The sequence below is a fragment of the Myotis myotis genome, unplaced genomic scaffold (genome assembly GCF_014108235.1).
Source record: "Myotis myotis isolate mMyoMyo1 unplaced genomic scaffold, mMyoMyo1.p scaffold_m19_p_56, whole genome shotgun sequence".
Classification (NCBI taxonomy): Eukaryota; Metazoa; Chordata; class Mammalia; order Chiroptera; family Vespertilionidae; genus Myotis; species Myotis myotis.
In genome coordinates, this window is record NW_023416364.1 from 489,156 (window position 1) to 512,837 (window position 23,682).

Consider the following 23,682-nt stretch of genomic DNA (forward strand, 5'->3'; position numbering starts at 1 on the left):
GAATGTAGACGTAACAGCGGTGAGTTTAAGGGGAAAGACTTCAGTAGAATAACTTCCTAAGTTTTTGTGTTTTCTTTTACAAACTACAAAAAAGCGCATCTTGGCATCGCATGACTGGTCTTAACGCTCTGCTTGTGCGGCAGTGACTTTGTTCCGCTTCGTGTTTCCAAGCAGGAGAGGCCGGGCGCCGTTCCCGGATGCCGCCCCGCCAGCGGAGCCGAGGGCCCCAGGTACGGCCAGCGCGCTGCTCGGGTCAAAGTGTTAGTGTCGCTGCGTGTCCGTGGACACCCTCACCTGCCTGCTCCCCAAAGATCAGTGCTTGTCAAAGACACGCTCTTGCAAGAATGCCAAACATTGCTTTATGTTGGAAAGCGATCGTTTCTCTAAATGGATTCTATGGCAGCTTTAAGAGTGGCCACGTCTTCTATATAGAAACGATGCCACGACACACCGAATGCCTTTGGATGAGCCACGTGTGCCTGTTGTTTGTGTCTGCCCTTAGCCCCGCTGCTCTTACAGTCTGGTCATTTTTGGAAGAGTGTTCCTGCCCCTTTCCCACGCTGCGTTTACACATTGTGAAGTGGGAGTTACGGCTAAGCTCTGGGGATGTGACACCAGAATTAGCCAAAATCTTAGTTTCCATTTAATGCTAACATTAAGAAAATTAAGCCCTGTTGTCATTGTTATTTTAATGGTGCAGTAATTGTGAGTTTGTGTGGGACAGATCACCAAGCCAAACGTCGTCGTTAATTTAAACATGCATTATGTTCCATCTGCTATGAATATAGACAGCAGTTGTTTTACTTTGTTACAGCTCAGGACCAGAAGACGACTTCGAATCTTGTTTGCGAAACATAAAGTCACAGTATGAAGTGTTTCGAAGTAGTAGTAAGTCTTTAAAGCATTCTGTGTACGTTTCACGTCTCCTTTAGCACATCGAGCAGGTGATAGTTGGGGGTCCCGGCTCTGTTTCGGGGAACTCCCACCTTTGGTTCCTGTTGCCCAGATGGTCAGTGAGAGTCCTTAATACACAACAGAAGTTGGAGAGAGCAGTCTCGGGCCCTTCCTGCAGATTTCTGTGGGGAGATAGGGCCTCATGTTGTAGTTCTACTCTGACCCCAGACTCCCCCAGAAAGAGAAAGGAGAGGTGGGAGCTGTAACTCAGGGTTCCTGAGGGAAAGGCTGTTCTCCATGGTGCAGGGGACACTCCCAGGAAGGGCAGCATGGGAGTGTCCCTCTTAATACAGACCGCCTTTTCCACTTTGTCCCCCTTTGTAATGGATTGTGATGAATAATACGTAGACTTCATTATATTTGAAAAGTTTATAATTATTTACATTTGTATGTTTGCTGTGCTGCTCAATGGCGGAAACACAAAAAGAAATGGGGGGGGGGGTGCTGTATGTTATTCTAAACACGCTTACAGATGTAGTGGTTTGCCCTTGTTTCTGTGACAATAAAAGGCATAGAAGTGTTTGGGGAGAGAGATTCCTGCAGAGTAAGTGGTTGTGGTACTGAGTACAGACGACCGATCACATTTAATCATATTCGGTGTATATTCCAGGACTCTCGTCAGATGCCACCGTTTTGACACCAAATACAGAAAGCAGTTGTGACTTAGTGACCAAAACCAAATCGACGAGTGGAAATGACGACAGCACGTCCTTGGATCTGGAGTGGGAAGATGAGGAAGGTATCTGACGCTCACCGTTCACCTGACATGTGCAGTTTACTCTGTTAATTTATAGAAATCAACTGCTGTTTTACTTTTCCTTTTGATTTAAATTGTTTTTTGTTGGAAGTATTACCGGTCTCCTTTTTCCCTGGTTGACCTCTCCCCAGCTGCTTCCCCTCCCAGCAGATGTCCCCGCCCCTTACTGTCTGTGTCCTTTGGTTATGCTTATATGCATGCATATAAGTCCTTTGGTTGATCTCTTACCCCTGCCTTCCCTCCCTGGCCTGATGGTTGCTTCTGTGTCTCTGGACCTATTTTAGTTCATCAGTTTATGTTCTTTATATTCCACAAATGAGTGAGATCATGTGATATTTATCTTTCTTCGACTGGCTTACTTTGCTTAGCATAATGCTCTCTAGTTCCATCCATGCTGTTGCAAATGGTAAGAATCCCTTCTTTTTTACCGCAGCGTAGTATTCCATTGTGTAGATGTACCACAGTCTTTTAACCCACTCATCTGCTGGTGGGCATTTGGGCTGTTTCCAAATCGCAGCTATGGTGAATTGTGCTGCTATGAACATAGGGGAGCATACATCCTTTCTGATTGGTGTTTCTGGCTTCTTGGGATATAGTCCTAGAAGTGGGATCACAGGGTCAAATGGCAGTTCCATATTTAATTTTTTGAGGAAACTCCATCCTGTTCACCACAGTGGCTGCACCAGTCTGCATTCCCACCAGCAGTGCAAGAGGGTTCCTTTTTCTCTGCATCCTCGCCAGCACTTGTCATTTGTTGATGATAGCCATTCTGACAGGTGTGAGATGGTACCTCATTGTCATTTTGATTTGCATCTCTTGGATGATTAGTGATTTTGAGCATGTTTTCATGGGTCTCTTGACCTTTTGTATGTCCACTGTCGAAGTGTCTATTTAGGTCCTTTGCCCATATTTTGATTGGATTGTATATCTTCCTTTTGTTAAATTTTGGAGATTAAACCCTTATCGGATGTATCATTGGCAAATATGTTCTCCCATACAGTGGGCTCTCTTGTTGTTTTGTTTATGGTTTCTTTTGCTGTGCAGAAGCTTTTTATTTTGATGTAGTCCCATTTGTGTATTTTCTTCTTAGTTTCCATTGTCCTAGGAGACGTATCGGTAAAGATACTGCTACGACATATGTCTGATATTTGCTGCCTATGGTTTCTTCTAAGATTTTTATGGTTTCCCGTCTTACGTTTAAGTCCTTTATCCATTTTGAGTTTATTTTTGTGTATGGTTTACTTTCACTTTTTTGTCCAATTTTCCCAACACCATTTATTGAAGAGACTGTCTTGACTCCATCATATGCTCTTGCCTCCTCTGTCAAATATTAATTGAGCATAATGGCTTGGGTCGATTTCTGGGCTCTCTGTTTTGTTCCATTGGTCTATATGTCTATTCTTGTTCCAGTACCAGGCAGTTTTGAGAACAGTGGCTTTGTAATACAGCTTGATATCTGGTATTGTGATTCCCCCAACTTTGTTCTTCTTTCTCAGGATTGCTGCGGCTATTCGGGGTCTTTTTTTATTCCATATAAAATTTTGGAGAGTTTGTTCTAGGTCTGTGAAATATGCTGTTGGTATTTAATGGGGATTGCATTGAATCTATAGATTGCTTTGGGTAGTATGGACATTTTAATGATGTTGATTCTACCAATCCATGAAGACGGTATATTCTTCCATTTGTTTATGTCTTCCTCTATCTCTTTTTTCAGCGTCCTGTAATTTTCTGAGTACTGGACTTTTACCTCCTTAGTTAAGTTTATTCCTAGGTATCTTAATTTTTTTGTTGCAATGGTAAATGGGTTTTTTGTTTGTTTTTTAAGTTTCTCTTTCTCTGAGTCCATTATCGGTGTATACAAACGCCATAGATTTCGGGGTGTTAATTTTATATCTTGCTACTCTGCCAAATTTATTTATTAAATCTAGTAGGTTTTTTTTTGTTTTTGTTTTTGTTTTAAAATATATTTTATTGATTTTTTACAGAGAGGAAGGGAGAGAGATAGAGAGTTAGAAACATCGATGAGAGAAAAACATTGATCAGCTGCCTCCTGCACATCTCCTACTGGGGATGTGCCCACAACCCAGGTACATGCCCTTGACCGGAATCGAACCTGGGACCTTTCAGTCCGCAGGCCGACGCTCTATCCACTGAGCCAAACCAGTTTCAGCTCTAGTAGTTTTTTGATGGAATCTTTAGGGTTTTCTATGTACAATATCATGTCATCTGTGAATACTGACAGTTTTACTTCTTCTTTTCCTATTTGGATGCCTTTATTTCCTCCTCTTGCCTGATCGCTGTGAATAGGACTTCCAGAACTATGTGGAATAATAGTGGTGAAAGCAGGCATCCCTGTCTTGTTCCTGTTCTTAAGGGAAATGCTTTTAATTTTTGCCCATTGAGTATGATGTTGGCTGTAGGTTTGTCATATATGGCCTTTATTCTGTTGAAGTATGATCCCTCTATTCCCACTTTACTGAGAGTTTTTATCAAAAAAGGGTGCTGTATTTTGTGGAATGCTTTTTCTGCATCTATTGATATGATCATGTGGTTTTTATCTTTCAGTTTGTTTATGTGATGTATCACATTTATTGATTTGCGAATATTGTACCAGCCTTGCATCCCTAGAATAAATCCCACTTGATCAGGATGTATGATCTTTGTAATATTTTGCTGGATCTGATTTGCTAATATTTTGTTAAGGATTTTAGCGTCTGTGTTCATTGGAGATATTGGCCTGTAATTCTCTTTCTTTGTGCCTTTATCTGGTTTTGGAATTAGGGTGATGCTGGCTTCATAAAAAGAGCTTAGAAATGTTTCTTCCTCTTGAATTTTTTGAAATAGTTTGAAGAGGGTAGGTATTAGTTCTTCTTTGAATGTTTGGTAAAAATTCACCTATAAATCCATCTGGTCCAGGATTTTTGTTTGCTGGAAGTTTTTAAATTACTGCTTTAATTTCTTTGGTTGTTATTGGCGTACTCGGGTTTTATCATTCCTCCTGTTTGAGTTTTGGAAGATTGTATGTTTCTAGGAATTTATCCATTTCACCCAGATTGTACAGTTTGTTGGCATATAGTTGTTCATAGTATTTGCTTGCAATCCTTTTGTATCTCTGTGGTACCCATTTTTATATCACCTCTTTCACCTCTGATTTTATTTACTTGGGTCCTCTCTCTTTGTTTCTTGATGAGTCTGGCTAAAGGTTCATCAATCTTGTTATCAATCTTGTTTATCTTTTCAAAGAACCAGTTCTTGGATTTGTTGATCTTTTGTACTGGGTGTTTGTTTGTTTGTTTGTTTGGTGTCTATGTTATTTATTTCTGCTCTAATCTTTATTATTTCCTTCCTTCTACTTCCTCTTGGCTTTTCTTGCTGTTCTCTTTCTAATTCATTTAGTTAAAGGGTTAGATAGTTTATTAGTCCTTTCTCTTGTTTCTAGAGGGAGGCCAGTGCTATGAACTTCCCTCTCAGGACTGCTTTCATGGTGTCCCATAGGTTTGGGGTGGTTGTGTGTTTATTTTCATTTGTTCCCAGGAAGTTTTTAATTTCTTGCTTGATCTCATTGGTAACCCATTAATTGCTTAATAACATGCTAGCTAGCCTCCATGTATTTGAGTGTTTTTGAGTTTTTTTTATTTTAGTTGATTTCTAACTTCATGCCATTGTGATCTGAGAAGATGCTTGGTTTTATATCAGTCTTCTTGAATTTGTATAAACTTGTTTTGTGCCCTAACATGTGGTCTGTCTTTGAGAATGTTCCATGTGCACTTGAGAAGAATGTATATTCTGTTGTTTTGGGGTGAAATGTTCTGTAAATGTCAGTTAGATCCATCTGACCTAGTGTGTCATTTAAGGCCTCTGTTTCCTTGTTACATTTTTGTATGAAAGATCTATCCAGTGAAGTCAGTGGTGTATTAAAGTCCCCTACTATGACTATTGCTGTCAGTCTCTCCTTTAAGGTCCATCAAGAGTTCTTTAATGTCCTTTGGTGCTCCTGTGTTGGGTGCATGTATGTGTACAAGGGTTCTATTTTCTTGTTGAATCATTCCCTTTAGTATTATGTAGTGGCCTTCTTTGTCTCTTGTGATGGCCTTTGTTTTGCAGTCTGTTTGGTCTGATAAGAGTATTGCTGCTACTCCAGCTTTATTTTTCTTTCCATTTGCTTGGAATATATTTTTCCATCCCTTCATTTTGTCTCTGTATATCTTTTGTTCTGAGATGGGTATCATAGACAGCATGTATACGGGTCTTCTTTTCTTATCCATTGTCACCCTATGTCTTTTGAATGGAGCATTTAGTCCATTTACATTTAAATTTATTATTGATAGGTATTTATTGCCATTTTTGTTTTCTTTATGCCTATGATCCTCTCTCTCCTTTTCTTCTTCTTAAAGCAGTCCCTTTAACATTTTTTGCATTGCTGGTTTGGTGGTAATGTACTCCTTTAACCTTTTTTATCTGGAAAACTTTTTATTTTGCCTTCAATTTTAAATGATAGCCTCACTAGATACAGTACTCTTGGATTTAGGCCCTTGCTTTTCATTACTTGGAGTACTTCGTGCCACTCCCTTCTGGCCTGGAATGTTTCCATTGAGAAGTCAGCTGTCATTCTAATGGGAATTCCTTTGTAGGTGATTTGCTGCCTTTCTCTCCTGCTGCCTTTAAGTTTCTTTCTTTTTTTTTTAACATTTGCCATTTTAATTACGATGTTGTCTAGGTGTGGGCCTCTTTGGGTTCATCTTGATTGGGACACTCTGTGCCTCCTGAATGTGTGTGACAGTTTCCTTCACCAGGTTGGGCAAGTTTTCTGTCACTATTTCTTTAAACAGGTTATCTGTTCCTTGCTCACCTTCTTTCCCTTCTGGTATTCCTGTAATGCGAGTGTTGTTGTTACATTTCATGTTCTCCCAGAACTCTCTTAAGCTGTCTTCCTGCTTTTTAATTCTTTTTTCTATTTGCTGCTCTAATTGGGTATTTATTTCTATCCTGTCTTGTCTTTAAAATCACTGATTCGGTCCTCTGCCTCATCCAGTTCTACTTTTAATTCCTTCCAGTGTGTTCTTCATGTCAGATATATCACTTAGCTTTTCTGTCTGGTTCCTGTTAATGGCCTCTGTTTCCCTTCTCATGTGTTGTAATTTGCACTCAGTTCCTTAAGCACCTTTATGATCATTGCTTTGAACTCTATGTCTGATAGGTTGCTTGCTTCCATCTCACTTAGTTCTTTTCTGGAGAGTCCTTCTTTTCTCTCATTTAGGAGCTGTTTCTTTGTCTCCCCATTTTATGTCTTTGTATTTGCTTCTATGTATCAGATAGGATGCTATCCCTCCCCGTCTTAGTGGGATGGCCTCATGTAGAAAGTGTCTTGAGGGGTCCAGTGGTGCAGTCTCTTTGTTCCCCTGAGCTGGATGCTCTAGGAATGCCCCTTGTGTGCTTTGTTTGGGCTCCCCTGTTGTAACTGGGACTTGATTGTTGATGTCCCAGGTGTGGGAGGGACCCCGCCACCCCCCCAACTTGTGAGGTTCAACCCCAGTGTCATCGTGCCAGCTGTCCAGTGGTTGGGGCTCCTTACCCCAGAGGCTGGTTCTGCCTTGAATCTCCACCATGACGGACATGGTTCTGGCTGTACTTCCTTCCCCCACAGAGCTGCTCCCACAGGTGTCAGCTGCAGGCGCTTGGGGTCCTGCTGACTTTTGCCTCCTAGACGTTAATTTTTTGTTTTTCTTTTTTGTTAATCCTCACCCGGGGATATTTTTCCATTGATTTTTTTTTTTTTTTAGAGAGAATGAAAGACAGAAATATCGATGTAAGAGAAACACATTGATTGGTTGCCTCCTGCATGCACCCTGACCAGGGCCCAGGCCCAGGGAGGAGCCTGCAACCAAGGTACATGCCTTTAACTGGAATCTGACTCAGGACCCTTCCATCCACAGGCTGATGCTCTATCCACTGAGCCAAACCGGCTAGGGCTTAAATGTTAATTTTTCAATCTAAGGGTTTTGTAATCTAGCCCATTGAGCCTCAGTCCAGAAGAGTGGCTGCCCCCTTGTGGGCAACCTAAAGCCAGCAGTTAATGACCTTGTTCACGATCAAGGGCAGTTTGTAGTTCTGGTATAAAAGCTGTGACACAGACTCGAATTTGATTTTAGCTGCATGTCTTCCTGGCTGCGCTGCTTTAGGCAGATTTCCCAGTCGCTCCAAGCTGCAGTTCGTTTGCCTCAAAGGGAGTAATAAACCTACTTTAAAGGGTGGCATTCCCTGACTTGTCCTCTGCCTGGCACACAAGAGGCAGTTGGTAAATATTTGGAAAAAATGAAGGCATTCATGTTGTGAAGATTAAATACCATTTCTGTAAAAGACCCAGTACAGGATGTTGCGAATAGTAAGTACTCAAAATTATAGCTAAAATGTGGATTTATTTTTTTAAAAAAAGACTATTCCACTGCATAAAGCCCAAGTTTTCATTTTCATTTTAAGAAATAAATAATCCAAACAGAAGAACCAATTATAGAACATAGGACTTTAAGAAAAATAATAATCATTAAATTCTTCATAGGGTTTTGGGAAGGAATGGACCTTATATATCCTCCCATAGAAGTCTTTTGTTTTATTAATAAAGAAACAGATATGTCAGCGCTCGAATAATTTTACCAAGAATTGCTTTAACTTTGCTCTTCTTCTCAGCTAAGTACTGTTTCCCTATTCCTGTACTGAGGTTATTGCATATTTGAATTCCAGTCAGCAGACTTTAAGTTTATTTTTATTTTAGCATCTAGTTCAATTTGACCCAAAGCCTTTCAGTTATTTTAATTTCTATTCTGTCGTCCATGCTGTATGCTAATCAGATTTGTAGGTAACATGTCTTTGGAGGTCGTTATTCAGGTCATTAACTGGATTATCATCACGTAGAATCATGAACCGTGGGGTCAGGGCAGAGCCCACTAGGAGCCCGATATGCAGTCCAGCTTCCTTTGGCCCAGTCATTCCATCGAATGCAAACCCTCAGAGCGATGTTAGCAGCAGCTCATGTTTATGTCTTGTCTATGGAAATGACTTGCTCTGCTATGTTGAGTCTTGGTGATTTTTCATGAGTGACAGACAACACTGATATATATTTAAAAGTTCTTCTATTACCGTAGGGTTTGATTCGTTAAGGTCAGAAAACAAAATTATTGACTGTGTTTAGGGAAATTTTCTTCTAATCCCTTTTCTAGTCCTAGATGTTAATTCTTTTACTTATGTTGGTCCTACACTTACAAATTTGAATTTGTCTTCCCTCCCTCGCTTCCTTCTACCAATAAAATGACATTGTTTTTCTCCCAAGAATATGGGACTTTCCATTTATTGGCCAGTTTCTTTCTGTTCAGAATGAGGTGTAGTCCCTGGCCCGCCTCTGCTGGGTTGTGTGGCAGAGCCGGGAGCCCGGCTTGGAGCCCTGACACAGGCCCCTTCTCCTTCCTGCCAGGTTCCCAGCTGTGAGCAGAGCAGGAGAGCCGTGCGTAATACACATCAACATTAACGGGAACTAGGCAGTGCTGGGCCAGGATGTTGTCATTATTCTTGGAGTCCCTGTTCCCTCCGGGAAAGGAAGTTATCACCCGGGGAGGAGAGGATTGGCAGGTGCACGGATTTGTCCGTATATGACTAATAGCCATTAGGTCCTCCGTTCATTCTGTGTGATTTATGGCTCCTCAGACATTTCATCTCCTTAGGTGGTCGCGTTGTGTCCCAGCTGCCCTTGGGTGAGTTCATTTCTCTAAGGCGTGCTCCAGGGTGAGATGCATGACCCGTGAGAGGCCTCCATGGTGCTGGCTCTGTAACTCACAAATAGGGTCTGATTGTTAGATACAAACTAGACTGTTACCCTGGGAAGTCTTTTCATGTGGCGTTTTCACCTTCGCTGAGATGTTGAACACCTTGGCCCCCTCCAGGCATGAATCGGATGCTCCCAGTGCGCGAGCGCTCTCGGACGGAGGAGGACATCCTGCGGGCGGCGCTCAGGGGCGGCCGGAGGCCCGGGAGCCACGCCGCGTCCGCCTCGGACGACTCCAATGGGCTGGAGTGGGAGAGCGACTTCGTGAGCGCCGACGTGGACGACAACGGCAACTCCGAGTTCTCTGGCTTCGTGAACCCCGTGCTAGACCTGTCGGAGCCCGGCGGGCAGCCAGTGGGCGGAGAGCCACAGACGCGAGGGGGTCAGATCTTGTGACCCAGCTTGGCAGGTGGGACCCAGTGTAACCCCAGCGAGAATGTGTAAATCATGCTGAGCCTTGGCACCGGAGGTGGGAGCCGTGTACAAGCTGTCAGAAAGGACCGGAGATGGGCTGGATCTGAACTGCTTCAGAACAAGTGCAATTTCAGCATCTGCCTTCGTTTTCAAAACAAGTTCATGGTTCTGTCACAGTATCAAGTACATTCCCGTTTGCAGTCTGTAGGTGTTCTTTCTAGGATGGCTTTGTTGGTTTTACTTAGTGTGTCTGCAGAAGCTTGTTCAGTGTCTGACTGCGAGTGTTAAGGCTTTGGGTGTTAACGCTGAGCAGACAGAGGGACAGAGGACGGAGCGCCCGGCTCAGACTCAGAATAACGGTCCCGCTCCGCATGCCTGTCCCGCACTCACTCACCACCAGGTCGTAGCGGTTACTCTGGGAGGCGACTCGAATGCTCACGTGTCATTCTCTGTCCACACTGACTGCACATCCACGTAGGAGATGATAGGACAGAGGAAGCTTCCCGAGTTCGAACGCTTGAAGTTGGTGATCAGGAGTAGAAGAAGATGAATGTTCACTTCCTTTTACATGCGCTACACATGAATGTTGACTTTAGTTGATAAATTAAATTTCTAGACGCCTTTTTTTTTTTTTTTTTATTTCCAGTGACTGGTCTTAGAAAGATCTTATTCTCTGCATCATTTAATAAGAAAGGAAAACCTAACAAGGAAATACGGGTATTTCAGAGTAAATAAATCCTTTCTGGTGTGAAAGGATCTGTGGATTTCTATTGAGTTTCCTTTGCCTTGTAATTCAAGGTGCACTACTGGGCTGGAATTAAGTCCATCAATAAATACACCTCCTCCTTGGGGTGGACAGTGAGCTCTTTCCTCTGAAGGTTAGGCACCAACTTCAAAGGCCAAGGAGACGCCTAGTGGCTTATCTGGATTTTGCTGAGAATTGATGTGATTTCAGTCAGCAAACTTGATTTTTTTCCTCAGCGCTTTTCCTTTTCTTTTTCTTGCGACAATGACAGCGCATGTTCTCAAGACCATCGGAAGGCCCGGGTGTAAATAGCGACTCGGATTCTTGCTGCACTTAACGCATCACGTGGTCCTTTCAGTGTCTGAGCTGCTCGGCAAGGGCGTCTGTGGTTCTGTCACTTTATCTCATAGACCTACACACGACACTAAGTATGTAGACGTGTTCGGTAACGCTATTGGTTATGTCTGTGTTCGCATAATTTACGTTGTAGCTATGTCATGGGAAATATTTTAAGGTAATCTATACTCACACTGCCTGTTATGCTTTTTGAAGTTTATATACATCTGATGTATATTCTTTGTTTGGCATAAGCTACGATTGTAATTTTTTTGCATTTTGTTCATAAAATATTTTTTGGAGGAATGGCAGCTTGTCGAGGATTGTGAATAAACACATTTTTACATTTAAAAACTAATTTTAAAAATTATTGTTTTATTCCATAAACATGCCATAATTATTTTTTTCTTTATTTTTTTATTTTTTTAAAAATTTTTTAATTGTTTACGGTATTACAAATAGTAGTACATATGTCTCCTAACAGGCAGTGAGTGACCCTGACTTCTGACAGTTACTTTATTAAATCTGCTATGAAGACAAAAAGTAGTAAATTAGGAAAGCAGGCTGGAACTAAACTTGAAAATGTTTGTTTTACCTGCTGTGAAGAGGATATTAAATTTTTTGTTGTTGTTAATCCTCACTTGAGAATATTTTTCCATTGATTTTTAGAGTGAGTGGAAGGGAAGGAGAAGCAGAGAGAGACACATCGATGGGTTGCCTCCCGCATGAGCCCTTGACCAGAATTGAATCCAGGACCCTTCAGTCTGCAGGCCGACACTCTGAGCCCAACTGGCTAGGGCTGATTTATGTTTGTTAAAAACACTGGAAATAACTAATTTTTCAGCAAATATTGGAGAATCTACTGTGTCTGGTAGGGTAAGCGTGGAAACATCGCATTGAAAAGTTTCTGTTTTGTTTACCTTCTGGCAAGAGAGACAGACAATAACAAGTAATTGGGAATCACAGATGACAGCAGGAGATACACTGGATGACGGACAGGGCAGCAAGGGGACGAGGGACTGGGTTTGACAGGTCAGGAGCCCTCTGTGAGGAGACGGCCTTGGACCTGAGACACTGGAGCAGGACCAGCCAGGGCAAAGGCCTGGGAAGCATGTGGTAAGGAAAGGGAACCGAACGTGCAAGGTGAGGTGGGAGGGAGTTGGTATGTTCCGAGCATAAAAGACCACTTGGCCAGTCATGTGAGGCCTGTAGGCATGGAGAAGGATGAGTTTAAAAAAAAAAAAAAAACACACGTATTTTTATTGATTTTAAAAGAGAGAGGAAGGGAGAGGGAGAGAGAGAAACATTGATGAGATAGAAACATCAATGATGAGAATCATTGATCAGCTGCCTCCTGCACGCCCCACACGGGACCAAACCCCCAGCCTGGCATGTGCCCTGACCAGGAATCAACCTCCTGGTTCATAGATCAGCGCTCAGCCACTGAGCCACACTGGAGGGCAAGGTGAGTTTTACTTGATGTAGAATAGGAAGCTGGAGTAACAGTGAGCACGTGGGCATTTTTGAAAAAGTGCTCTAGCCGCTGTGCAGGCGGGTTGTAGAGGGCACCCCTCATGGGGCACGGTGGGGCCGGGGCGGGAACGGCTGTTGGAACACAGAGCAGAGTCTTCTGAGGGGTCAGACATGGGTAGGAGAGGGGGGTCAGAGACAGCTTAGCTGCAGTACCTCCTACCAGCACCCCGCTTGGCAGTCTCAAATGGCACCTGCGGAGAGCTGACTGGTGGAGGGCGGGCCGCTGGCCCTTGGGAGGTCAGGTTCTCTGATCGATCCTGGCACCCAGTGGCCCTGGGTCAGCACACGGAGTGAGGAGGGGAGGAGAATGGCTTGGACACACACGGGCAGAGCTGCGTGTCTGAGTGCACAGCCCCGGGCTCGGCCGCACTGGGCCTGTCCTTAGAGTTTCCAAGAAAATGGTTCGAGAATTAAACAGATTTTATTAGGTGCGTAGGTGCTGTTGACATTAGGAATTCGTGGAATTAAACATTTTAATAGGACATAAAGATCAGTTTAAAATTGGGTAAGAAAACTGAAACATACTTCTGCATCTAGCACAGTGGTTCAATAAAATGTTTTAAGTGCTGTTTTTAGGTGCTGATTACAGACAAGAACTTTATTCTTGAGAACAGACACATACTATAATCCCATCGGTCGGAAGTCAAGGTATTAGCTCAGATAAGCTCCCACATTAAAGCCACAGCAATGCGCAGACACTAACACACGCTCCCCTCCAGGCCAGTGCCCGACAACCAGCAGGCAACCATCTGCCTGTAGCCTTGGCCTTAAAACCAGTGGCTGCTGTGAGATGATGTGACCTAGAGGTGGTTCTTACAAAACAAAGCACAGGACTAACATCAGGTGTAAAGAGAAAACACTACAACCCATTTATTGGTCATCACTCCATCACCACACCCATGTGCACGAGCCCTCAGCACGTCCAGCCATGCACCAGGCAACCGAGTCGGTGCCGCCCACGAATTACAGGCTGTGGAACGGCAGCCCTGGGTCCGACTCTACGGCATCAGCAGGCGACAGCCGGGCTGCAGGTAACGGTCAGTGGCGTCCGCAGAGTGCTCCGTCCGCCTCTCCTCTTGCCTGTGCCTAATACTCATTCTCATCCATTTCCCTCGGAGAAGCACTCAGGGAAGTGCTCTGGGTGCACCAGGACGAGGACCTGCAGAACTCGGGGGTGGGCTTGCGTGCGGGCCAGTCGTGTTCCTGCAGGAGAGGCCTGGGGGACATAATGAACAGAGTCTCGAAAAACTCCAGGGACTCCCCGTCTTCCTTCTCCACCAGGAGCTGGTACTCGCCGAAGCGGACCATGCACCTGTAGGGCAGCTCCACTTTGTTCAGGTAGCCCAGCTCCGTGCTATCCACCAGCAGGCTGGTCTTCCTGCTCATGTTCTTAATCTCAAAAGAGAGCACGGAGCTGTCGAACTTTTTAAACAGCTGCAGGGAGAACTGGACTCGCGAAACCTGCTTGTCCTGAAAAGTGTAGCGACAGATGGTGGAATTTCGGCCAAATTTCACCACTTCGCTGGACGGGAGCTTCTCTGGGTTATAGAACCTTATCGATTGGAATATCCCATTTTGCACCTGGCCAGGATGGTAAATGGTGATCCGCAGGCTCGTCACTGTCTCTTCCGTGTCCGCGTCTTCGAAACTGGACATGGCGGCGGCAGCACCTGCCTGCAAGTCAGCAGCACGTTAGCTCACATCCCACTCTGGGCACCGAGACCTTTTTTTTAATATATACATATATTACACACACACACACACACTAGAGGCCTGGTGCATGAAATTCGTGCATGGGCGGGGGGAGGGGTGTCCCTCAGCCCAGCCTGCACCCTCACCAATCTGGGACCCCTCAGGGGATGTCCCTCTCACAATACAGGACTGCTGGCTCCCAACCGCTAGCCTGCCTGCCTGCCTGCCTGCCTGATTGCCCATAACCACTCCCCTGCCAGCCTGATCGATGCCTAACTACTCCCCTACCAGCCCAATCACCCCCAACTGCCCTCCCCTGCCAGCTCAGTCACCCCCAACTGCCCTCCCCTGCCAGCTCAGTCACCCCCAACTGCCCTCTGCCGGCCTGGTCACCCCCAACTGCCCTCCCCTGCCAACCATCTTGTGACCACATGGGGGTGGCCATCTTGTGTGAGGATGTGATGGTCAATTTGCATATTACCTCTTTAATATATAGGGTTGATTGATTTCAGAGAGGAAGGGAGAGGGAGAGAGAGAGATAGAAACATCGATGATGAGAATCATTGATCGGCTGCCTCCTGCACACCCCACATTGGAGATCACAACCCATTGAACCGTGACCTCCTGGTTCACAGGTCGATGCTCAACCACTGAGCCATGCCAGCTGGGCGAGGCAATGAAATCTTGATTCTCATATTTGATGAAAATCTTCTGATAGGTCATTTAGATTTTAAGTTAAGAAAACAATACATAGAATCCTTTCAATTATACATGAAATTGTATACCAAGCTCTGTGAATTGGTGTTACCCTTTTCCTATCTCTTTTTCATTTCTAGTTTGATAAGACCATACATGTAATCCAACAACAAAAGAAGTAATTATTGATAATAAAGTGGTTTGTGGGTGGCATAACAAAACCCCAGTTTCCTTCTCATTTAAATAGAGCTGCTGGGGCCAGACAGCAGGGCAGCCGTGCTTGAAAAGGGAATCGGGAATAAGGGGTCTTGCCTTCGATCTGAATGTCCTCAGAGGACGAACCTATAAAAGCTGTCATTTACTGTTAAAACTAGATGGATGTGAATTCTGAAACCTGATTAAAGAAAGATTTAAAAAGTCATAAATAATTGCAACATTTACTGTCATCATTTGTACTTCTAGTAGGTAAACGGTTAAAAATAGTAAGTTATTTCAAAGGTTATTTTACCATTTTAATATGTAGATGTGACAACTTTAAAAGTCTCTCTGATGGCCCTAGCCGGTTTGGCTCGGTGGATAGAGAACATTGGCCCTCAGACTAAAGGGTCCCAGGTTCAATTCCGGTCAAGGGGACGTACCTGGGTTGCAGGCACATCCCCAGTAGGGAGTGTGCAGGAGGCAGCTGATGGATGTTTCTCTCTCAGTGATGTTTCTCACTCTCTATCTCTCTCCCTTCCTCTCTGTAAGAAATCAATAAAGTATATTTAAAAAAAAAAGTCTCTCTGACGTAGTTCTAAGCACAGACTCCACGGGAGTTGTTTGTTTTTGCCAGACGTCCCTAACGATGGACAGCTGTCAGTAACCACAAGCGGCCCAATTGCTGTTACCACACCGGCCACACCTGCGCCCGGGAGGGCCGCCCCCTCCCCCCCATTGCAGGGACCTCAGCAGTCAGTGGGGTAGAGGGTATCACAGGACAGGAGAGTTCGTTACCAAAACCCCTGGAGGTTATTTTGACACAGAAATGCCATTTTAAAACTTCAAAAAGGGTTATATGCACACGATTACAGAATTCAAAACAGTAAAGGCTTTTAAAAAAAGTATCTTCCCACCATAGCCAGTTTGGCTCAGCCTGCGGACTGAAGGGACCCGGGTTCGATTCCAGTCAAGGGCACACACCCGGGTATCGGGCTCGATCCCCAGTGTGGGGTGTGCAGGAGGCAGCCCATGAATGATTCTCATCATTGATGTTTCTATATCTCTCTCCCTCTCTCTCCCTCTCTGAAATCAATAAAAATATGTATTTTTAAAAAGTATCTTCCCTCCACCCTAATCCTGTTTCCTCTTCTAGAATCAGTTGTAAAGTTGATTTTTCCCATAAAAAAATTCTTTACACAACAAGCATACTAGGTCTTGCGTTTTTCAATTAATAATACAAATGGATGCTTTTCCCATATCTACACATAAATGCACCTCATTCTTTACCAGCGGCACCGACCTCTAAGTCAGTGTGTTGGGAAGCCACATCCCCAGGCGGTGGGCTTGCTGCCTGCATTCTTCAAACCCTGGTTTGGGGCTTGGGGCTCTAAGTCCTAAGCAAGGCTGATTTGTGACTTCAATGTTTTCTGTCTGCGGCCTGTAGTAGATGTTAGTATCAGAGCTAGTTTAAAAAAGCAATGCTTTCATTTCCTTTCTTTGGTTCCTGGTGTTGTAACATAGTTTTTTTTTGCTTGTTTGACAAAGTGATGCTGCTACAAATCAAATTGTCAACTTATTCAACAAATGCCAGAGCTAAGCAATTTCTTTTTTATTCATTTGGAAATACGTTATGTAACTTTACTTCCGTAACCGATTCTGCGTGCAGGTTTTTACACCCTATTGTATCAGCCACGGAGACGCTCGACTGGAAACAGGAAAAGTGAAAGGAACCCTTAACATCATGGGCCCATTTGTGGTAAAAATTACGATGAAATCAAAGACAGCAAGCATCAACCCACAGCACTAACATCGGGGAATCCACCCCAGGCTGTGATTTTAGAGACTGTAGCTGTGACCCTGGCAGGGCAGGGCGCAGGGAGGCGTGTGTATTAGAATCAGCAGGACAGGGCTGGAGCCTGGCGCTGGGAGGGACCCACTGGGTCCACCCCCAGGTGTGTGGACCGGTTCCTACTTGCTGGCAAGGGGGCAGCCAGGTTGTTAGGGTGAACCTGTCTCTGACATCAAGAACACAGAGCGTATGCTCTGCCCATTTAACACGTCCACCTGCAAGGCCCCCTGTGAGCGGCCTGAGCCCTGCCACTCCAGGGTGGTCGGTAGAAAACCAGAAAAGACAGAAACTAACCAAAACACACCCTGAAAGGTAAAATAGGTGGGTCTTTTCTTTAAAACACAAACACGAGCCCTAACGGTTTGGCTCTGGATAAAGGGTGGGCCTGCGGACTGAAAGGTCCCAGGTTCAATTCCGGTCAAGGGCACACGTCCAGGTTGCTGGCTCATCCCCAGTAGGGGGCATGCAGGAGGCAGCAAATCAATGATTCTCTCTCACCATTGATGTTTCTATCTCCCTCTCCCTTTCTGAAATCAATAAAAATATCCTATCTAATAAAGAGGGAATATGCTAATTAACTCTCGCACCATCGCAAAGATGGCAGCGCCCACGGCCAATAAGGAGGGAATATACTAATTGACTGCCCGCCCTCAGAGATGGCAGCGCCCACAGCCACAAGATGGCAGCACCCAGTCCCCTCAGCCCCAGGGCCACCCAAGGCTCAGATAACCAGGGCCGGCCAAGGCTTGCGCTGCCGGCAGTCGCAGCAGCAGAGGTGTGATGGGGCGTTGCCTTGCCCTGATCACCAGGTTGCCTCCCGCCCGAGGGCTCCTGGACGGTGAGAGGAGGCAGGCCAGGCTGAGGGACCCCCCTCCAGTGAATGAATTTTCATGCACCAGGCCTTTAGTATATAATAAAAGCCTAATATGCAAATTGTCTCCTTGGGCTGTCATTTGACCACTCGCTATGGCTGCACTGACCACCAGGAGGTGGCACAGAACAGGGTAGGTGTTGGCGACACAGCGCTGGCAGTGGAGGCGCTGCTGGCCCTGATGGGCCCCAACAAGAGTGGGGCCACGGTGGGATGGTGGAGCAGGTGAGCGGGCGGCGCCAGGCCAAGGCGGGTGCGAGCGGGAGCCCGATCACCCCACAGATGGCGACCAGCGTGGTGGGGCGCGGGACTGCCGCCCAGCTTCCAGGCCCTGAGAGAGCCCAGGGTGTGTGTGTGTGTGTGTTGGGGGGGGGGGGCGCACACCCCAAATCAATTGCCCTGAAGGCAAATGGTAGAGCAGGTGAGGGGGCAGCACCAGGCCAAGGCGGGGCGCCAGGCGTTGCTGTGAGGCTGGGGGTGCGACTGGGGCCCGATCCCCACAGGCCACCCTGAAGGACTGGGCCTCTAGTGTTTAAAATACGTAAAGGGCACCCACGAATGGGCAGGTGCCCAAACACAGCCTTTTCAAACCCTACATGTTACCACGGAAACTGGAGCAGTGGGCTCCGCTTCCACAGTGGTGACCTCTGCAGAGGGGGCTCCCCCACGCTCCGGACCTTTGACCTTTGTGCCACGTGCACTTAACATCTATTCCAGATTTCACAGATATTTTCGTTACAAAATCACAAACCATCTGGTTTTATGGGATGACATGAAGTGGAGACGGAGTATCATTCAAGTTGTAACCTGGGGTCGGACAGGAAAAGGCTGCGATACTCTGGGATGACATCCGTAGCAATGTCTGTGTCGGCAAATGAACTGGGATAAATAGACACAAAGAGGCGTTGGGGCCGGCCGGTTCGGCTCAGTGGATAGAGCCTCTGCCTGCGGACTGAAGGGTCCTGGTCAGGGCACGTGCGGGGTTGTGGGCCTGACCCCCAGTGGGGGGCGAGCAGGAGGCAGCCGATCCATGATTCTCTCTCATCGTTGGTGTTTCTCTCTCCCTCTCCCTTTCTCTCTGAAATCAATAAAAATATATTTTAAAAAATTAAAAAAGGCGCCAGGCTTTCGGGGGGCCTTGATCACAGCACCACCCAGAGGCAGGTGGCTGCGTCCTGAGCGCCCCGCGGGCCACCGGGCGGCGCACTTACCTGGGATCTGGGGCTGGGAGGGGGTCCGCGCCTGACTCCGAGGGTGGGGGGGATCAGGGGGGGCTGGGGGAGGATGGGCAGGGTGATCAGCGCAGAAACCCGCCCCGCCCGCTCCCCCGTCCCCACCGACCCCCCGCCCCCGCCGCCCCCCGCCAGGCCCCGCGAAGCCAGGGGCGGGGGACGGGGTTTGACCATCAACGGCCGCCCGTGGAGATATTTTTGGTCAAAGGAGCCAGTTCCTCGCTGCTTCACAGACAGCGGGGCGCCCCGGGGGGTCGGGCGTGCCCGCAGTTGCCCACATTCTCAGCGCGTGTTGTTTAAAACGAGGTGGGCTGTGCACAGGGGCCTGTTCCGGGCGCCGAGTGTCCCTCCGACACTTTTACTCCCCCCTCCCCGCCCCTCACGGCGCCCTCCCCGGTGAACGCGCAGCACTGGCCGCGGGAGGGAGGAGGGACGTGGGGACACCGGCTTCCCTCCCTCCGGGAGCCCTGGGTCTGGGGGCCTCACCGAGGAGCGGACTCGGCTCGGGGCGACGGTCCTGTTCGCGGGCGCGGGCGCGGGTCGGCGGGACCCTGGGCGCGCGCTGTGTTCCGGGAGCGCCTCCCTCCCCCCGCGCGGCGGCGGCTCCCAGCGTCTGCGCGGCCCGCGATCGCCCCGGGGGGGGCGGCAGACACGCCTGCTCCCCACCAGAAGCGGGAAAGTCCCCGGAAAGCGGTGGATTCCTCTATTTCCCAACGCGCAGCCCGGGCCCGGGCCCTTCTCCGCGGGAGCCTCCGGGAGCGCAGAGCCGCGCACAGAACCGCCTGCTCCGCGCCTTCCGCCCGGGGCCCCCACAGCCCCCCCGCGCCCGCCCCCCACCGCGCGCGCCCAGCACACTACGCCCGCCCCCCACCGCGCACGCCCCCCACCGCGCGCGCCCAGCACCCTACGCCCGCCCCCCACCGCGCACGCCCAGCACCCTACGCCCGCCCCCCAACCGCGCGCGCCCAGCACCCTACGCCCGCCCCCCCAACCGGGCCCGCCCCCCAACCGCGCGCGCCCAGCACCCTACGCCCGCCCCCCAACCGCGCGCGCCCAGCACCCTACGCCCGCCCCCCACCGCGCACGCCCAGCACCCTACGCCCGCCCCCCAACCGGGCCCGCCCTCCACCTCGCGCGCCCAGCACCCTACGCCCCGCCCACACCATGCTCCCCCCCCCCACGTTGCTCCTCCTGTCCGTGACCCGCCCACCGCATCCACCACGCACCCCACCACGCCTCCCGCACCGCCTCTGGGAGCCCAGCTGATGCGCAGTGACCGACGGGGACCCACCTCCCCAACCGGGGAGCTCTGACCTACAGAGAATAGGCGCCACTCTCCTGCCTCGGGGAGAAGGTTTGGAAGAAGGGCAGGACCTGAGGTGTCTAGAGGGTCAGAGCCCAGGGACCATGGGGAGAAGGGGACTGAGAGCCCGAGGCGGGAGGGGGGGGGGCGGGGGGGGGGAACCCCTCCAGGTCGGGAAAGGCCAGCAGGAGGCCCCTGCCTGTTTGGGTTCTGTCCTGACTTCCCAAGCGCTGGTTTTGGGGCAGCCGCACTCCGGGGGCCTGTAAGGCTACAATTCTTTTGCTCGTTAATCAGCAGCATTTCTTTCTTTCTGGAATAGAGGCAGCCAGCGTGTCCTCTTGCAGCAGCAGGACATGAAAGCAGGCGAAGAGAGGACATGGACTTTGACCCTGTCAATAAACTCGTACAATAAAAAAAAGTGCCGGAACTGGAGTTTCTGGTCTCTAACCTTTAAAATGCGATCTGTGACCATGCTCTATGCGCTGCCAAGGACTGGTTCGTAGGTGCCCTGTATAATAAAAGCCTAATATGCAAACTGTCCCCTCGGTTAGTTGTTAGACCAGGAGTTTGACCGCTCGCTATGACGTGTGCTGACCACCAGGGGGAGGCCCGGGACATGGCGCTGGCAGCCGCATGGGCACCGAGGACTGTGCAGCGGCCGGAGGGATGGTGGAGCAGGGGAGCGGATGGCGCCAGGCTAAGGCCAGGGTGCCAGGCGGGGCTGCAAGGGTGGGGGCGCCAGCTGGGGCCTGATCTCCGCAGGACACCCCAAGGGACCCCGTCCCCGTGCCTGAGGTGCATGAATCCGCACATGGGGCCTCCAGGTGATGATAACAGAGCAGGTGCGACAATTGCTAAGATGCATGCTGCTGTGTTTGTTTCCCGTCAGTGACCCAGAATGAGACTCTGAATGAGCCTTCAATTCTAGACCAGAATCCAAGCTCCCTAAGTTGTCTGCCTCTGGCAGCCGGGTCAGCATCATGGGCCTTAAAGCCCAGAAAGCTTGTGGCAGTTGCAAAACAGTCAAGAGTGCACACGGGAGTTTCTGTTCCCGGGAGCCTCGAGTGACACTGGACAAGGGCTGCAGCGACTTGGCCCTCTGTTCCCCTCACCCGAGGCAACGCTATAGGCCCCTCTCACCGACACCAGAGAGGGGTTCCCGGACAGCACAGCCCCGGACAGCGGGAGAGGCTGTCCCCAACCTCGATCCCTGTCTTCTCATGTGAGTGAATTTATACGAGAGACCTTGGCTGCGGTGTGAAAGCCAATCATCAAAGCAATTAGAGCTGCACCTTTATTGAGAAAAAGCAAAAGTGAAGCCAGCAGACCTTCGCATCTGGCTCAGGAAGCGCAGACGGCTCTCGGCTCATCCCAAGAGCAGGTGGGGGGGCAGGGGGGCGGGGGGGGGTGCGTTATGCACCCTCCTGTCTATAGGCTTCAAAGTTCCCCGCTGGCTGTCTTGGTGCAGATTAATCCCAAGGCCCCTGTTTACCCAGAATTCCTGAGAAGCACCTGCCACTCTGCCCTGCCAAGCCCAAGCCCAGGCTGCCGGCTCCTCTGCTGAGGGAGTGGAACGGCCCTTTCCCTCCCCTCCCTCCCCCTCCCCCTCTGCAGTCTCTCCCTGGGGCGGTTTTTAACCATTTGCTCTCCCTGCCTTGGCTGGGAAGATAGTGGCTCGTTAGTTACAAGCTGGCTGCTACTTGCCTTTTTTTAGCTTTCCTGCCTCAGTTTCCCTATTCCTCCTGCCCTGGAAGCCTCTAACACAGGGGTTCTCAACCTGTGGGTCGCCAACCTGTGGGTCGTGACCCCTTTGGGGGTCGAACGACCCTTTCATAGGGGTCGCCTAAGACCATCAGAAAACACATATATAATTACATATTGTTTTTGTGATTAATCACGATGCTTTAATTATGTTCGATTTGTAACAATGAAAATACATCCTGCATATCAGATATTTACATGACGATTCATAACAGTAGCAACATGACAGTTCTGAAGCAGCAACGAAAATAATTTTATGGTTGGGGGTCCCCACAACATGAGGAACTGTATTAAAGGGTCGCGGCCTTAGGAAGGTTGAGAACCACTGCTCTAACAGATGTATTTTATTCATTTTAGAGAGAAGGAAGAGAGAGAGAGAGAGAGAAACATCCACTGGGGCTGCCTCCCACATGCCCCCCCCCCCCACACCTCCCAGGACCGGGGACCGAGCCCACAGCCCAGGTGTGTGGCCTGGCAGGAAGCCGGTGCACGGGGTGATGCTCCAACCAGCGGAGCCACTGACCGGGGCCTTGTTCTCCCCTTTGAAAACCGAGGCACAGACATTTGCAGCCTTGGCTTCCCCAACTTCCTGAAACTTGACCGAAGGCCCGGAAACGTCTAACAGCTTGGAAGAGCCAGAGCCAGAGAGAACTGTGCCCGCTTCTTTCTGGCAACTTCCCTTTGCTGAGTTTTCCGAAGATACTCAGGAGATATTTTTAAAAGACATGATTTTTAAACCTCTAATATCGAAATCAGGCAAAGTCATGTGTAACAAGTGCTTCACTTTATTACTGTTTCATTTTGTGTGAAACCACTAAAAGTACGGTAGCCCGGCCAGCGTGGCTCAGTGCTTGAGCATCGACCCAGGAACCAAGAGGTTGCCAGTTCAATTCCCGGTCAGGGCACAGGCCCGGGTTGTGGCTCCATCCCCCCGAGGGGGCCGTGCAGGAGGCAGCTGATCCATGATTCTCTCTCATCACTGATGTTTCTCTCTCTCTCTCCCTCTGCCTTCCTCTCTCTAAAAATCAATAAAAATATATTTAAACAAATTTTTAAAAATTTAAAAATAAGATTATTTTGCAGTTTACTGCAGATTTTTACTTGCTTTATTCAAGGTCAAAGTTTAAACATCTAGAGTGATGGTAGCACCTACAGGAGAACGTGAACAGCAGCCGTAGACCACGTGAATGCTGGCTGGTCGGACTTGGTTAGCAGGGAAGTCACGGGCAGGGCAGCCTTCCAGATCCGTGCTACTCTCCCAGATCTGTTGAGGCCAGCAGACTGCGGACACCATTCTGAAGCCCTATTTGCAAGTTTCCTTTTTAAAAAAGGAACAAAACAAAACAACAAACCGCCCCCCCCCCCCACTCCCGTGTGGTTGTATCATTTGACAAACCCATCCTTTGACCCTGAAGTGGCAAAAACTTTTGCACTCAGAGCTGCTCATGGGCCACCAGCGTCTTAATCAGAGCGCGCGTGGCCAGCCCTTTCCTGAGACTTTCACCAAGGCTCTGGGTGCTTTTAAACT

General features: G+C 48.4%; 2 protein-coding genes and 1 long non-coding RNA gene across 12 annotated transcripts in view; 2 read left to right on the plus strand and 1 right to left on the minus strand.

Moving 5' to 3' along the window:
• AP1AR (adaptor related protein complex 1 associated regulatory protein) overlaps nucleotides 1-11,377 on the plus strand; it is a 29,768-nt gene extending 18,391 nt beyond the window's left edge. For 6 of the 9 annotated variants that reach the window (XM_036311516.1, XM_036311520.1, XM_036311518.1 and 3 more), the window contains 4 exons: nucleotides 172-230; nucleotides 815-888; nucleotides 1,565-1,693; nucleotides 9,643-11,377. In XM_036311516.1, the coding sequence (XP_036167409.1) occupies nucleotides 172-230; nucleotides 815-888; nucleotides 1,565-1,693; nucleotides 9,643-9,920 (540 nt within the window). In that variant the 3' untranslated portion in view covers nucleotides 9,921-11,377. The remainder of the gene's footprint in view (nucleotides 1-171; nucleotides 231-814; nucleotides 889-1,564; nucleotides 1,694-9,642) is intronic. The other 3 variants (XM_036311517.1, XM_036311521.1, XM_036311525.1) reach the window with 1 other exon arrangement.
• A 1,577-nt stretch (nucleotides 11,378-12,954) lies between these two features.
• Nucleotides 12,955-19,916, minus strand: TIFA (TRAF interacting protein with forkhead associated domain). Of its 2 annotated transcripts, XM_036311554.1 has the most exons (3): nucleotides 19,577-19,916; nucleotides 18,610-18,737; nucleotides 12,955-14,226 (listed from the first exon to the last, which is right to left on the minus strand). In XM_036311554.1, the coding sequence occupies exons 2-3, from the start codon at nucleotides 18,610-18,612 to the stop codon at nucleotides 13,639-13,641; spliced, it is 591 nt and encodes a 196-aa protein (XP_036167447.1). In that variant the 5' UTR covers nucleotides 18,613-18,737; nucleotides 19,577-19,916; the 3' UTR covers nucleotides 12,955-13,638. The 2 variants fall into 2 exon arrangements, with proteins under 2 accessions (XP_036167447.1, XP_036167448.1); XM_036311555.1 differs by lacking the exon at nucleotides 18,610-18,737 and having other exon boundaries at nucleotides 19,577-19,915.
• Nucleotides 19,917-20,284: 368 nt separating this feature from the next.
• Nucleotides 20,285-20,802, plus strand: LOC118657474. The gene is made up of 2 exons (XR_004968023.1): nucleotides 20,285-20,469; nucleotides 20,713-20,802. It is a non-coding gene; the product is annotated as an uncharacterized LOC118657474 (long non-coding RNA).
• Nucleotides 20,803-23,682: the final 2,880 nt, after the last annotated feature.